Source organism: Protopterus annectens, chromosome 9.part0 (genome assembly GCF_019279795.1).
Source record: "Protopterus annectens isolate FY-2018-M chromosome 9.part0, PAN1.0, whole genome shotgun sequence".
In the NCBI taxonomy this organism is placed as follows: Eukaryota; Metazoa; Chordata; order Ceratodontiformes; family Protopteridae; genus Protopterus; species Protopterus annectens.
Window position 1 is genome coordinate 1,662,489 of NC_056743.1, and position 16,938 is coordinate 1,679,426.

Consider the following 16,938-nt stretch of genomic DNA (forward strand, 5'->3'; position numbering starts at 1 on the left):
TTTCCCCAAAGGAGAATTCTTCTGGTGGGGAAGCAGCTGGAATGGATTCTTCAGCATCAGAATCTTCAAAATTGGAGAAGGGAGCCTCTGGCTGGTCAGTTATGTCTGATTCATCAGCAGAATTATCAGAAGACACTGGCTCAGGGGGCTCTGCCCTAGGTCTCTTCTCTGGGGGCTGAGAGGCCCTGTCTGGGTGAGATTGAGATCCTCTAATTAAAGAAATTAAATCTTCTGCCAAAGAAAGCATTTGAGAACTAGAAGAGGGCCTGGATGTGGGGGTTTAACAGGCACTGATTTAGTAGTCTTGGCTGCTTTAGCCCTGGCGAAGGCCTTAATGGACATGGCTGCTGGAGGCCTAGCAGCACCACGTGCTGGGGTAGAAACATCCAAGGGGATGGTGTCTGATAAGTCAACCACCGTAGTGGGTACAATTTCTGAGGTCGATTCAAGAGTTGTAGCAGGGGCCTCAGTTGTAAGAATAGGTTCAGCTGTACTTTGATCAGTTTTCTCGGTTTCGCCGAAACCGAGACACTCATGTTTGCTTTACCGTGGTTTCGGCCGAAACCGCGACCGCGAGTGTCGGTCTTTATCTTTGCGTTTTTTGGTAGATTGGGTAGTCGGAGGATCCGACGGCATAATGTACGCAAAATCAGTACCGAAAAACTGTTCTGCAAACTCCGACCGACGCCTAAGCGTTCGTCGGTTGAAAGAGGCACAGGCCGAACAGGCTGCTACGTCGTGGGCTGGGCCTAAACAAGGCAGACAGTAAGAGTGGAAATCTTTATGAGGTATTTGTTTCCCACAGGTTAAACAATTGTTAACTTTTTCTGACATCGGCTGAGGCAAGAAAGATTCCCCAACGGGGTACTTAGCTTTAGAAGTCTTCGAAGTAGTATTCGGTAGAAGTAATCTCTGGATCCGACCGACCGGCACTTGCGAACAGCTTCTGCTTCGGGCGCCGTGCGGCAAGAAAGACTGAGGAAAATGGCGTCGGCTGATGCTTTTATACCCGAAGACCAACAGAGATGACGTCGGGTGGAGTGCGACATCAGCCGAAGCCGGACCCGGACTTTGGAATCCGGCCGACTGCAGGGCTGCCTGACGACAGGACAACCCACTTGTTATGACTGCAGATGCATCCATGAAGGACATCATCACACTGTTGACATAGTGAGACATAAACCAAAAACTTACTCTCACAATCAGCCCTCACTAACATTCTTGCTCTTCTTGTAAATTCATTTACACAGGTCACAGTTTCACCATCAGGTGCAAGTCCTTTAAAATGTTGGTGAGGGCTGATTGTGAGAGCAAGTCTTTGGTTTACATCGCTCTAAGTCAACAGTGCAATGGTTTTTATATTGGAAAAAACAAAAGGAAAATCCGTGAATGGATTTATGAGCATTTCCAAGACATTAGAAAAGGTGAAGTGACTAATGCACTCTACAAACACATTAATGATTATCCTGACCATATCATTAAATTTGCGGTCTTGGAGTAGACTTGTAGGGATCTGAGGGGAGGTCCATGGAAGATCAAATTGGAAGGTAGGAAATATATTGGCAGATTTATTGGAATGCATTCAGTTGGCCCAGTATTTACAAGCAAGCCAGCACTGCATCATTCTTAAGGTTAAAAGCACTGATGAGGTGATGGTACCTATCTGGAAGTCTTTTGTATCATGAACATGAGCTATTTATATTTGACAGTGTGAAAAGTTTCATTTTTTTGCCTTTTTGATTTAATTTTATATAATCTGTTCATGTACTTTTTTGGGGGTGTGGTGTGGCAGGTGAATATTGGTTGCGGATAATCATGTGATATTGAACAGGTAGTTGAAAAGTTTTAACTTTGTTTAAGATGAAGACACTGATCATTTTATTTATTTTTTTATTGCTTTCTAGTATGTAAAGTTTTTATTTTTATTAAATGCTTTGTTTTTCCATCTTGGTACCTAGTTTTTCGTGTTTTCGTAGTATCAAACTATACAAAAAACAGAATGGAAAACCAGTTTGCTGGTTGTGGCACCCTGGGTCTATCCGGTGATGTTAGGGTAATCATTTCCTCCTGGCATCTCCTTTGAGTCTTCTCTCCCTCATCCTTCTTAGATTGGTGTTCCTTCTTAAAGACCGTCTTAGGGGAAGGAGCCAAGAAGAAACGCAAGACTAATGTGACAGCTGTGACAAGTGTCTCCTGCCTTCTGTGTAAGTGATGCTCTAAGTCGAGCTTCACTGATTCTTTAGCTTTTTCTTACAAAAACAGCAGTTTCAGCGAAACTATCAAGCAAGACTCTCCTGAGAAATGGTACTCAACCTAATAATCTTTATATAGGATTTGACACCCAAAGCCACAACAGCTGTTCAGGTCTTTAAGAGGCTGTGATGCCCCCTGCACTGGCCCAGTAATCAAGGAACCTCAATCCTCACCACTGGCAACAGTGAGTGACGTACACACTGGGAGGGTTACAAATACACACACAGTAAAATACAATTTCCCTTAAGGGCACACAGAGTCTGGAGCTGGTTTCTCCCTCTTTCTGGAGATCACCAATAAGACCCCCCACTGGTACAGCTATATGGTTAAGATCTCAGCCTAGTGGCCAAGGTTAAGATCTCAGCTGAGTGGCCAAGCTAAGACCTCCAGCACCCTCTCTGTCCAACCAGTACTTCATGTCCCTGCCCAAGCAGCTGACATACACACTTTGAGATTTGACTGATACACACACACTTGGGAAAGGCTGGCACAGGTTTACTAGCTATGCCCTCTTCTGCCCAGACTATAAGGTAGCACCAGCTGCCACCAGCCACCCTTACTTAGCAGCTAGTATAAAGCCCTTACCAAAGGGTGTCCAATCCTACTGTGTAATGTTACTAGTAACCCAAATAGTAGTTTTGACCAACAATTGCAAGTTTGTTTAGGACTGGGCTGTACAGTGTTTCCAAATACATATGCAAGTACTCTAAGAGCTTAAATATGTTTCAGAAATATCACCCACAAAGATAGGTTTAAATATAGTTAATAATAAATAATAGAAGAACAAGACAATACTCTGAAAACAAACACAATTACTTCAGAGTTCAAAATCACAGGAAATATTTTAAAACATTGCAGGACAGTCTGAAATAAATACAGAAAACATCTAAAAGTACAGTTTTGTACCTACCATAAATGCAGATGTCCGATAGATATGCAATTGCAGTCCTGACATATGGGTTGTCCTGCTTCAGGCAGCCCTTCGGTCGGCCGGATTCCAAAGTCCGGGTCCGGCGTCGGCCGATGTCGCCTACTCCCCGACGTCAGAGCGGCTGGGGTATAAAGGCATCCGCCGATGCCATCTTCTTCAGTGTTTCTTGCCCCAGATGCCAGGTGCCCTCCAAAGAAGGCTAAATTTGGTGAATGGATAAAAAATTCCAGACATGCACAACAATAATAAACAGATACACCATAACAGATATCCCCGGCTAATAGAGGAAAGGGGGAATGGACCCAAAAGGAAAATTGCAGAGGTGTAGGAGGGAGGGAGGGAAAACCTGACTGCAGTTGCATATCTATCGGACATCTACATTTATGGTAGGTACAAAACTGTACTATGTCCTTCAAGAATGCAACTGCAGTCCTGACATATGGGTTGAATACCATAGCCAAGCTGGGGGTGGTAGGATCTAAGAAATGGATGGTGTAGCTAAAATGCCCTGCAGGACTGCCGAAGGAAAGCCTGCTCTGGATCTGGAGTATAAAGGCAGGTTGTAGTGTTTGGTAAATGTATGCACGGAGCTCAATGTAGCAGCCTCTAGAATGTCCTTTGTAGCCACTCCTCTTAGAAAGGCTGTGGATGTGGCTATAGCTCTGGTGGAGTGTGGCCTAATATTGGCTGGCACACCTTTTCCATGGAAAGAGTAACAGAATCTGATGCAGTGTCCAATCCATTTTGAAATTGTTTGTCTGGAGATTGCCTTTCCTTGCACTCCAGCAGCATAAGCTACAAATAGTTGGTCAGACTTTCTGGTGGTCTTTGTTCTGTCCAAGTAGTAGCGTAATTGTCTGTGTATGTCCAAAGTGTGCAGCAGCTTTTCCCCCTTATTTTGAGGGTTGGGAAAGAAGGTAGGCAGGTGAATTGCTTGACTTAGAGACACCCTGGATATCACTTTTGGCATGAATGAAGGATTGGTTCTTAGAGAAACTCTGTCCTGATGAAAAATGAGAAAGGGAGGTACTGCCATCAGGGCCTGTATCTCCGAGACTCTTCTTGCTGAGGTAACTGCCAACAGGAAAACCGTTTTCCAGGAGAGAAATTGCATTTCTGAAGATGCTGCTGGTTCAAAAGGAGGAAGAGTTAATTTTTCCAAGACGAAATTGAGGTCCCATGCAGGTACTGGTGGTTTTCTGGGAGGTTTGATATTCTTTATCACTCTTAGAAACTGTCTTAGCAAGGGATGTGAAAACACAGGTGGGTCACAGTTGTATTTTGCTGAGATTGCTGAGGCGTGAATTTTAATGGAAGAATATGAGAGGCCATTATGAAACATTTCTGCCAAGTATTCTAATATCTGAGGTATGCTCATTACTGATGCATCCTGACCCTTGTTGGCATTCCAGATGATGAAGCTCTTCCACTTGGCTGAATAGGTTTTTCTGGTGGAAGGTCTGCGTGCTTCCAGCAAGATTTCTTGTACTTTTTTGGAAAGAGAGATATGGGTCAAAGTCATGGAACCCTCCAAGCTGTCAGCTGCAATGTTTGCAGGTTTTGATGGACAGTCCTGTAATTGTGCTGTGTTAGAAGCAGAGGCCATTGAGGCAAGGGCCACGGTTTGGTGTGAGTTATGCTCAGTAGCAATGGATACCACTGCTGCCTTGGCCAGTCTGGAGCTATCAAAATTCCTTTTGGTTGTTCTGCTTTGATCTTCAGTAACACCTTGGTCAGTAATGGTAGAGGAGGGAATGCATAAATTGTTAGGGAATTCCAGCTGAAGGAGAGGGCATCCGTTCTCCAGGCTAGAGGATGGTGCGTCCTTGAACAGAACTTCTCCAGGTGATGACTGAGGTGAGAAGCAAAGAGATCTATGTCCGGTCTTCCCCATGCACTTGTTATTTGTGAGAAAATGTGTGGATGCAGCATCCATTTGTGCGGATCCAAGAAATTTCTGCTCAGCCTGTCCGCCAGAACATTGTCCTTGCCTGGAACAAACTGGGATTGCAAGTGGATGTTCAGTTTCAGGGACTTTTCCCAAAGAATCATTGTTAGTCTGCAGAGGGGGTAAGAGTGAGTGCCTCCCTGCTTGTTTATATACCACATGACAGTGGTGTTGTCTGTCCTTATTAGCAGATGACATTGCTGAAGGGATTTCCCGAAGGCCTCGATTGCATGTATGACTGCCAACATCTCTTTCTGATTTATGTGCAGATGCATTTCCCTGGGAGTCCATTGACCTTGAATGCATCTGCCCTCCATGTGCACCCCCCATCCATGATCTGAGGTGTCTGTTGTAATGGTTTGACTTGCTAGAGGTTTGTTGAAAGACATGCCCTTGTTTAAATGACTTGCTTGAGCCCACCACAAAAATTCCCTTTGCAGGCATGGAATGAGTGGTATTACGTCTTCTAGATTTTGGCTGTGTTGAGACCATAAGTTTTTTAGGTACCATTGTAGCTTTCTCATGTGTAGTCTTGCCAGAGGTACCAGAAGAATGCAAGATGCCATGAACCCCAGGGCCTGCAGGATTTTCCTTGCGGTCAGCTGGGTGAGCTTTGCTAGGCTTTTGAAGTAATCTGGTAAATGTTCTTGTTTCTCCTCTGTGAGGAAAGCCATTTGTGATTGTGTGTCCAATTTGGCTCCTAGAAAAATAATCTGTTGGGATGGCAGTAGTCTTGATTTTTGAATGTTGACTGTGTATCCCAAAGCCTATAGTAATTGAATGACATAATCCAAGTGTCTTATCAAGGTTTGTTTGCTGTCTGCTTGTATAAGGCAGTCGTCCAGGTAAGGGTATATTTGAATCCCCTGGAGCCTGCAATGTGCAACTACTGATGCCAGGCATTTCATGAATACTCTGGGTGCAGTAGATAAGCCAAATGGCAATGCTGAGAATTGATAATGCTCTGATCCTGCAAGAAATCTGTGGTATCTTCTGCAACTGTGTCTGATTGGGACATGCAGGTATGCCTCCTTGAGGTCCAGAGTAACCAGCCAAGACCCCTTGCCCAGCATGGGAAGGAGTTGCTGTAAAGTCAGCATTTTGAATTTTGGCACAATGAGAAAAGTGTTTAGAGTGGACAAATCCAGTATAGGTCCACATTGCTTTTCTTTTCTTGGAACAAGGAACAGTCTTGAATAGAATCCCTGGCCTTGTTCCTGAGGAGGAACCTTTTCTATTGCTTTTATTTGTAACAGCTTTGAAACTTGTATGAGTGCCTCTGCCCTTTGATTTTGTGGCAGGTTTGGCATGCCTTGTCTCGTTGGTAAGGTATGGAAGTGGAACCTGTAACCTTGGTCTACTATGTCCAGAATCCATTTGTCCTTGGTTAAAATGTGCCAGTTCTTTGAGAATAAGGATAATTTTCCGCCTAGAGGTGCTTCTCTTTGAGCCTTGGTCGGCGGTGTGAAGGTCAAGTCATTGTGATTGTCCCTGTGGTGCAGGTGAACTCCCTGCGCCACTTCTCTGATTTGGTGGTTGCCATTGGCGGCCCCTGTAGGAGCCTCGGTATTGCCCTCTACCTCGAGCACGCCTGTTTTTTCCCCTTTGGAACTTGTCAGTGTCTGGAAAGGACCAATTCTTTGAAGGCCAATTCCTGCTGAATCTGGGGGGCTGAACCTGGAGGAAATCCTTGACTGTCTGTACTGATTTAGCCTTTTCCTCAATAGACTTCAACACATTCTGTGCATTAGCACCAAAAAGCTTCTGTTTTTCCAGAGGCGCATCTAGGAGCTTTACTTTAACATGGTCTGGCAGTGGCTGTTCTTTCAGCCAAGCATGTCTACGTATAACGGCCCCTGTCATAGCTGACCTACATGAAGCTTCCAATGCATCATAACCACACTGAAGAAAATGATTGCTAACCTGCTGAGTGTTATGAACCAAATCCTGCAATGCCTTTCTATCTATAGGCTCAGGAGAGGCTAGCGTTTTCTGCAAATAATCCATTAAGTAATCCTGGTACTGAAACATATGAAAAAGACAGTTAAGTGACGTCATGGCAAGGGTGGAAGAGGTATAAACTTTTTTGCCGCATCTCTCCAGGGACCTTGATTCCCTGTCTGCGGGCAAAGGGTTTTTGGCCGAGGAAGTAGCCACTCCTTTGGGCCCCTGAGAAATAGTTTCTAGATCCACAGAGTGGGCCTTAAAGAGATGCTTGTGAGTGTCAGGGACCCTGTAATATCTGTCTGGCTTGACAGGAGCAGGAGGGAGAGAATCAGGGGAAGCACTGGAGTCTGAGTACACATCATCCAGGACATCCAAAATTGGAGGGATAGCTAAAGGCCTGTGCTGGGGTAACTTAAGGAAGGTACGTAGCCTTTTCCTGGAGTCAGAAAATTCCTGGCCCTGCCACTGAAAATGTTCTCTCATGGAGTGGAGAACTTCTCCGAAAGAAATATCCTCTGGAGGATTCCTCAGCATCAGAGTCCTCGTAGGCCTGGAAGGATTCTTCCTGGGTATCTGAGTGCTCAGAATCCCTAGAGGCTTCATCTGAAGAGAGGGTATCTGGCTGTTCTGTCCTAGGCCTTTTATCTGCAGGAGGCTGTGAACCTCTGTCTGGGTGCGACAGAGAACCTCTGATTAGAGAGATTAGATCTGCAGCTAGGGTCATGATCTGTTTATCAGAAGAAAGGGTCTGGGAACTAGTTTTAGGAGGATGGGCCTTAGCCTGGCTGGCAGCCTTAGCACGTGTGTAGGCCTTGATGGACATGGAGACCGGAGGCCTAGCTGCCCCACGTGCAGGAGTAACTTTATCCACTGGTATGGTGTCAGGTAATTCTAGAGCTTCGGTTTCGGGAGTAACCTCCGGGACCGAAGTACGCGGTAAAGCGGTGTCGTCGGCCTGGAGCGGTTGAATTACCGCCTCAGGCGTGGTATCGGTGGATGACGCGGGCCGAGGATGTCGGTCCCGGTCCTTATGTTTTTTGGAAATATGTGCTGCCGGTTGTTCCGACGGCATGATATAAGCGTAATTTTCACCAAAAAAGTCTTTGGAAAATTCTGACCGGCGCCTGAGTGTGCGCTTATTAAAGCAAGCACAGGCAGCACAGGCCGAGATGTCGTGGTTTGGGCCCAGGCAGGGAATGCAGTAAGAGTGGAAGTCCTTATGAGGTATTTGTTTACCACAAGACAAACAATTGTTAACCTTTTCAATTTTTTCTGACATCGGCTGAGGCAAGAAAAATGTTCCCCAACGGGGTACTTAGCTTTCTGATGACTTCGGTAACTGAAAACACAGGAGCTGACCGACCGGCACTTGCAAACTGCTTCTGCTTCGGGCACCGCGCGGCAAGAAAGACTGAAGAAGATGGCGTCGGCGGATGCCTTTATACCCCAGCCGCTCTGACGTCGGGGAGTAGGCGACATCGGCCGACGCCGTTCCCGGACTTTGGAATCCGGTCGACCGAAGGGCTGCCTGAGGCAGGACAACCCATATGTCAGGACTGCAGTTGCATTCTTGAAGGACATCTAATCTTTACTACATTCCTATCTATATCTACAAGAAATTACTGTACTCTGGTTCCTTACTATTAGCGAGGCAAGTGCAGATGATGGCGATGATGGATGTTTCCAGGTTAAAGACAAAATACAAAATGCTCAGTCTCTCTCTGAGAGAGTTCTTAAATTAATAATAAACATTACTGCTGGTCTGGCTTGGATGGCATCACTCTGTCACCTGACTTCAATTCCCAGGCTAAACAGATACTAATAAAATTTTAACATCTCTGTGTGAGAAGTACATATCTCTCAGAGGTTTGCAGAACTTGGAAGTCGTAAAACAATAAAGTGCTTTTACATTTGAAACCTAGTAAATATTTCTGTTTCAAGAAAATTCAAAAACTTCTAGCTCTAGACATTTTGTCGGCTTGTTGCATTAAAACTGAGAGATAACACAATCGTAAAACACTTTAATTTCAACTTATTTTCTTGACGTTTTGCAAGTTAACTCTGTATGTTCCAGCTTCTATTAAAACATACACTTGCACAGGTATATATAGTTTATATAAATTTCTGTTCTTTTCAGGTAGGGTACAATGTGGACACATCCTTGAAGCTCATTTCTGTGCAAACCCTGTTCAACACACTTCCACACCAGTAATTTAATATACACACAACATATAGTTCTCTTACATTTGTAAGACAAGCATATGAATCATATTGATATTTACAAATGATATAAGATTATTTACAAAATTCCAGATAGCTGGGCTGGCAGTGCCATAGAGGCATATGAAGAGAACTGCAAAGATACCTTTGCGGGGGGATGTGGATTTCCAAGGTGATTAGTTTGTGGTTGGATCTAACCAGGGAGGAGTTGACTATTGGTATAGAGAAATAGTTGCTCATGTTAGCAATGACCAGGTCAAGGAAGTTGCTACCTCTAGTGTGGGTAAGAATGAGCTGGTCCAGGGCATTGGAATTAATAAATTCCAGGAAATGTTGGACAAGTGTATTGGTACATGAGTAGTTTTCCCAATTAATGGAGGGGTAGTTGAAGTTGCCTGGTACGAGAGTGTTAAGTTGGACGCTAATATTCTCCAAGGTGCTTAGGAACGTGGAGTGTGAGTCTTGGGACATGGTTGGGGACCTACAACAGGCTACAACCTGAATTGTTGTTTTGCTTCACATCTTGGGTGGGCACAATCATACCTGTGATGAAAAGTTGATGTTGCTTGTATTCGAATTTGCTCATTTTCTGCTCTTAGGGATTCTGTTTCCAAAAGCAGCTGGTCCTGAAATATTAAGCAAACACCTCAGTAACCCATGTGACAAACACATGAAAGACTAAAGCTTACAACAGGTGTTATTTCCAAAAATCAGCATAATTTCAATTTAATCTCCCCATGAAATCGAAGTTGCATACACAAACACACACGCAAATATAACAGTTACAGTGTTTCTGTTAGCTCCTCTGGGAAATTAACTCAAACAGCATGCATCTCCACTGTTATAATATTTCATTTAATTCTTTTAAAAAAGAAAATGCCAGAAGTTTTCAGATTTCAACAAACAGATGGTTTACTGAAGAGAAACCCCAATTCTCCAGGCCTGCTCTCATTTTTCTTTCAGTAACTGAAGCTATCACTGGCTATATAACCTACTTTTCCAGGCCCACACCTGTATTTTCTTTGTTCCTGTTAATGAGGTCTCCTACCGCCACTAACTTACCTAGTGAGATTTAGCTGACCTCTTCTCTCTCTATACCCAACTGACAGGCAAACAATTATCCCTCTGAAGACACCTGAGAGAGGCAAATGACTCTCCAGAAATTCCCTCTTCCTTGACAAGCAACTAACTCAGTCTCTGTGTTCCTGAAATGGGTTATTTTATTCAGCAGTTGAGAAGGGTATTGATAGGGAGTGGCACGTCCATTTTTTGGAGCCAGATTTTCAGAGAGTCTGAAAGGATTCCACTGCAGTCTTTACAGAGGGCTTAGAGGGTAATACAGTGGCAGGATGCATTTATTTTGCGAATGGATGCTGTTAGTGGCAGACTGTTCCAAAAAATGCTTTCTCTAATTTAGTGAAATTAGTTTTGGAAGCTAGGAAAAGGGAAAAAGGATTCTTTTAAGGGTAAGTGAATAGCCAAGAACATACAAGTTGCTGCAGAAAAGTTTGAAATAATTAGTTGGGAAATATCAGCATCTATGGGAAAGGAATCTAGGGATCCACATATTAAATTCCATTTGGGAATAAGGTACCAAACCTAGATGCTTTACATTTTATGGATGGCAATATCTAAATTCTTTCTTATGTTACTGAGATAGTTTCCAGGGACCTCCTTAATTAGCTGGGGATTCATCTAGGGAAGCACTGGGGACTGGATGCAAATTTTCTGGTCCTGCCCATCTTTAGATCAATTTAAACATGATATGTAGAAGTTACTGCACAGAATCTAGGGTTTGGATTTTGTTCTCAACCAGGTTATATACCTGTTAGCTTTCCCTGCTGAGGAGATAGTTGGTCTGCAAAGTCTTAACCTTCTTAGTTTAATTACAATTTTCCATAATAGCTTGGATATCAGGGATATTTGAGAGAGAGGAGAATGAGACCTGTCCGTGATACAGAGAGGACGTTCCCTTCTTAAAGTTTTTTTCTATTTTTTCAACCTTTTGTTATTTGATTTTATATATATCTCTATCATACTGCTTATTTTACACACTTCTGAGTACATTTGATTTATTTTTCCTTCTAAATTACCAGAAGTAATCTCCAGTACTAAACTGGAATTTGACCTGCTTTTGGCTGATCAGCTGCAAGGTTCTTCTTAGCAAGAGCTTTTTCCTTCAAGTTGACATGTACTTAGATTTTATAAATACCTTCTAAATTTTACACAAACTGATGCATTTTACTGATTTTTTAAATAATTTTCTCCATTTTCAGACTAGAACAACTGTAATAAACACCCCCTGTCTCCTCAGACGTCTGGACCATGATCTAACTGTAAACAATGGGACCTGCAAAGAAGGGATTATCCATTAGCAACAGTTCAAAAGATAGATGCTAGAAAACCAGATATAGTGGAGTCCAAGAAAAGAAGACAAAAGTAGCACTGATCATTGAAATCACTACACCCAGTGACTACAGTGTCCTGCATACAGAAAGACACAAAGTCATAAAATATCAGGATTTGCAAGCAGAAATGGGAGCAGTGTGGAAGAAAGATACCCAGATAGTTCCAATAGTAGTAGGAACAATGGATCTTATAAGAGACTACAATCATATTTAGATATGCTACCAATACATGCAACTCCATACAAATTGCAAGAGTCATTACTGGGCACACTGCGGGTGTTTTGAAGAGCACTTTTGGCTGACATCAAAGAGTGAAACAATACTAATTTCATAAACTTTAATCATACTTTGACTTAGGAATGGGGTCCTTTAGTGTCATGGTATTAGAAACCCAAAATATCTGGAGAAATTAAAAAGAAGGGATACTGGATGGAGTGGACACAGAGAGGTCATGTCTGATCAAGAACAAACTTAAAGTAGACAACCATTATGGAGGACACCGATTAGAAATCTCACACAAGAAGGGCAGATGCTCCCCTGAGGAGACTTCTGAAGCTTTAGACTAACTAGCTGCACTTTTGTATGTGGTAGACAAACCCCAAAGCCCAGCCCATAAGACCACTCATAAAGCTTTTCCTGTCCTTATGCTTTAGGAGATTATACTACTTCTTTATGAAAAGAATACCAATATCAAGCATTCCCGCCCCTAAATTCATCCACAGTGCACACCAGTAGCTCAGCTGTGGAACGGACAGACCTTTGATTGGACACGTTTCGCAATTATGGGACTGTAGACACTGATGCAGTAAACGTTTATTGTTTTGTGGCATGGGCACAGAACCAAAAAGCATGAATAGATTCTCTAGATCCACTAATCTGACAAGTTAATTGAGCTTCTTTTAGCATAAAATATTTCAGTCTAGTTTCAAACAAGGCTTTGTTCCCCCCTGTTACAGAAATGTCTTCTCTAGATTCCTCTCATTTGTTTCACTTCTGCATCATCCCTGACACTTCCTTTTGTTAGAAATGTTATCAAGAAAGTTTTAAACGCACAGTTACTTTTATATCAATTTTCATTCTTTCTTGGATCTGTACCAGTCTGGTTTTAGACCTCACCCACAGCAATGAGGATGCCTCCCTAAGAGTGGTCAATGACCTTTTATTGGTGAGATCCTAATCTCCCTTGATATCTGGGCAAAGTACAACACAGAAGACCATGGCATTATAATCAGTTGTTTGGGGTCTTACATTTTTTAATTTTTATTTATTGACATTTGTTAACCGGGTTTGTCCAACTGGGATTTTGTCCCATTTTCAGTGTAGAACCAAGGAGAAAAGCTCCAGATAGTACAATAATAAAAAACATTACAGTAGTACACCAGCACAGGAAACAACAGAAATAAAACTAGTCTTACAGTAGTAACAAATAGAAAGCAACCATAGTTAGATGCCAGCACAATTTTTTTTTTTTCAGATACTATGTAACTGTGGTAGTGTGGATAGAGTTCAAGGTATGTCCAGGATAGACTGAGTGATTTTGTATGGTGCTCAAGTGGTCTGCCTTTTGTCTTTTACCTCTAGGCCCACTCCCAGGAGGGAGTTTCAGATGTTAATTAAACCAACAGCTACCTGTCTGTCTTGGTAGGGGCCAAATGACTTGATCATTGCTTTGTTATTACTCAAAGTATTCATGCTACCTTTAAAACATGTCATCAAGAGTCAAGACATTCAATACCGCTGCTGTGCTAATAACATTCAGTTACATCTTTCTCTTCCTTAGAAGCATGTGTCTGACAGGACTATCGTTCAGGATCATATGGAGGTTATCGTCTTGGAGTGAAGTTAGTTGTTTGAACTCAGCTTTGTGTAGATCACTGAAGAAATACAAGTGCACACAGCTTTGCGTCCAATAATGGATCCACCATTTTGTAAGGTGAGACACGGATGGAGTTCACAGTGTGTGTGTGAAATCTGAAGGTGGTACCCAATAACTCAATGACAATAAAGGATCGGCTGTTAGCGAATATCACAACTGTCTGAAAACTACCCCCTGGATTTAGCACTTCATTCCATCAATGTGCTTTGTCATAGTTGTCCCTGTACTGCCATGTTCCCACCTTAGCTACTGTACAGTGCTTTACCTTGAGTTTAATGATGGCAGCCATTCCAGTCTTCAGCAGGTACACACTGCTAACGGGTGCCTCATGCACCAAATACATCACAGCTGTGCTGGAGAATCGACAAAGTCCAATATGTCTTTAAAATGTTGCTGCTAACTGACTGCGTCATACATAGTCTGGGTTCTGTCTGTCACTAGATGCACCAAATACATCACAGCTGTGCTGGAGAATTGACAAAGTCTGATATGTCTTTAAAATGTTGCTGCTAACTGACTGCGTCATACATAGTCTGGGTTCTGTCTGTCACTAGAAGCTCTTTTCCTTCTATATCCCCAACACACAGCTTACAACTTCAGCTTTAGAGCTACAGGTCGTTCCCAAGACTGTAACAGGAAGTAGAAGTTAATCCAGGGGGACTGGACTTTTACAATGAAGACCGAAAAGCTGACAGGAATTAATTTTCTCACCTAAAATACTTCCTCTGCAACTACATAACTACCAGTTTCTTAAGTACTCTCTTTTTTGGAGTTTCTAGAAGTCTAATTTTTACTTTGCCAGGTTCAACTGTGATTTTACTCATACTGTTTGCATTTATTATTTTTAAAGTTTGCTTGGTGATTAGGTATAAACACCTAAGGTAAATTAAAGGTTTTTACTCACTAAGAAAATGGACTAAGAACTCTAAAGTGAATAATTAAAGAAATGACAGCCATGGGAGATAAAAGTCGCAAACGCTTACGTTTTTTTTCTACTTTTGTTTTATTCCCACTGCCTGCATGCAATCACTCCCCAACCATGCCCTGTCATCCATTCATTCCCTTCAGTATGACAGCTGACCACAGGATGATCTCATGCAGCCAGCCATCAGGTTTTTCTACAGAGAGACTAAAGCACACTCCCACATGCAGCTGATGAGCAGACTAACATATGTTAAAAGGCCTGCTATGCCTTCTTCCTATTTCCATGTGTTCCCAAACACACACATAAAACATGTATCCATAAGTCCACGTGTTGGACTTTCTGCCCCGCAGTGAGAGTCAGTCCACCTATCTTACTCCTAAATTCATTGTTCACCTCCTCCAGCACCCAGGCTGCTGAGCTAACACAAGTTGTGTGGGTCCTACTCAGGGCTTTATCCAGTTATGCTAAACACATGATTCCAACACTTCTGTTTTTAGAATGCACTTTAAGGAATCATCCTGAGAGAAAGCTTGACAGAAAAGGCCCTGCAATTATAAAAGAGAATTAATGTTTTATCTGTCCTGCCCCCAGAACTGCATAACTAGAGGACAAGGGTTCAATACCAGTACCAGATTACACCAACAGTACCTTACAGAACAAATACCTAGTTTATAAGGGAAAAATGTACATGTTAGATAAAGAGTAACACATACGGGGTCTTCACAGTAAACATCCACTATACGGGGTCTTCACAGTAAAAGTCCTCCATACAGGGTTGTTCACAGTAAATGTCCTCCATACAGGGTCTTCACAGTAAACGTCCTCCATACGGGATCTTCACAGTAAACGTCTCTGGAATAACTTCTACTTGTCATTCCTGCATCACATTTACCTCTTACTTTACATACAAAGCTGTTACAAGTACATAAACTTCATTTAATCCTTCCAAGTGTTAAAGCAGTTCCTCCTCCCCATTCCAGACCCACCTCTCCCTCACATCCAGGATGGGCAAGCTGACAAAAGGCTGTAACTGCCAACTTCCCCTGCCCTTTATATGAACTTGGGTCGTCTGCACCACAGTAAGGGCTTCATCCCTCTTGAAAGAAAAGCCAGGTTCACACCGCCACATAACTGCATAAAGTAATACTATGCCGAGCGCAATGTCCAGTGAACACTAGGTGTACAAAGCGCAATGTCCAGTGAACACTACACAGAAAAGCCAGGTTCTCACTGCCGTATAACTGCATAAAGTAATACTACGCCAAGCGCAAAGTCCAGTGAACAGTACACATAAAAGCCAGGTTCTCACTGCCATATAACTGCATAAAGTAATAGTATGCCAAGCTCAATGTCCAGTGAACACTAGGTGTACAAAGCTCAATGTCCAGTGAGCACTAGGTGTACAAAGCGCAATGTCCAGTGAGCACTAGGTGTACAAAGCGCAATGTCCAGTGAACACTAGGTGTACAAAGCTCAATGTCCAGTGAGCACTAGGTGTACAAAGCGCAATGTCCAGTGAACACTAGGTGTACAAAGCGCAATGTCCAGTGAACACTAAACAAAAAAGCCAGGTTCTCACTGCCACATAACTGCATAAAGTAATACCACACCAAGCTCAATGTCCAGTGAACACTACACAGAAAAGCCAGGTTCTCACTGCCATATATCTGCATAAAGTAATACAACGCCAAGCTCAATGTCCAGTGAACACTACACAGAAAAGCCAGGGTCTCACTGACATATAACTACATAAAGTAATACTACGCCGAGCGCAATGTCCAGTGAACACTAGGTGCACAAAGCGCAATGTCCAGTGAACACTAGGTGTACAAAGCGTAATGTCCAGTGAACACTAGGTGTACATACAAGTTCTGAACTATTAACATTTCAGTACAACTTGTGGAATGAGTTGATTACACTTCAAAAACTGACAGATGAATAATCTTGATATAGTACGATTCAAATGCAAGAAGCTGTTCTTAATTACAAATTTTGCCTTTGCAACTAACCAAACCACTTACTGCCACACATGTTGCAGTCACCACACAACTGCACGGAAATCTGTACCTTTCAAATGTCTCCATGTTTCAGGCATATCCAATTTTAACTCATAATTTTGGATTGTCCAAGTCATTAAATTATCTCAGAGGCTATCTTTTCAGACCTTTTTATACAAATCCCTAAATTCTATCAGCTTTTTCAGGTGAACAATGTTAATATTTAAATTCTGTCCCTAATAGGAAACTTTTATCCTTGATTATTGGGCTTTGCAAATGGAGTCTTTTGATAGAAGTTGAGAGCTGCTATACAAAATAAAGTCAACAGCTTTTAAAGCTGCCACATACTTCATGCTGCCACACTTTTTTAAAACCCTGGTAATTTACTGGGGTAGCTCAATCTTCCATCTATTAAAAAAGTATGCAAGAGTCC

General features: G+C 42.6%; 1 protein-coding gene across 1 annotated transcript in view; it reads right to left on the reverse strand.

Moving 5' to 3' along the window:
- PPFIA1 (PTPRF interacting protein alpha 1) overlaps window positions 1–16,938 on the reverse strand; it is a 2,891,353-nt gene that overhangs the window by 1,417,920 nt on the left and 1,456,495 nt on the right. Inside the window, exon 14 of the mRNA XM_044082514.1 lies at window positions 9,843–9,925. Within this exon, the coding sequence (XP_043938449.1) occupies window positions 9,843–9,925 (83 nt within the window). The remainder of the gene's footprint in view (window positions 1–9,842; window positions 9,926–16,938) is intronic.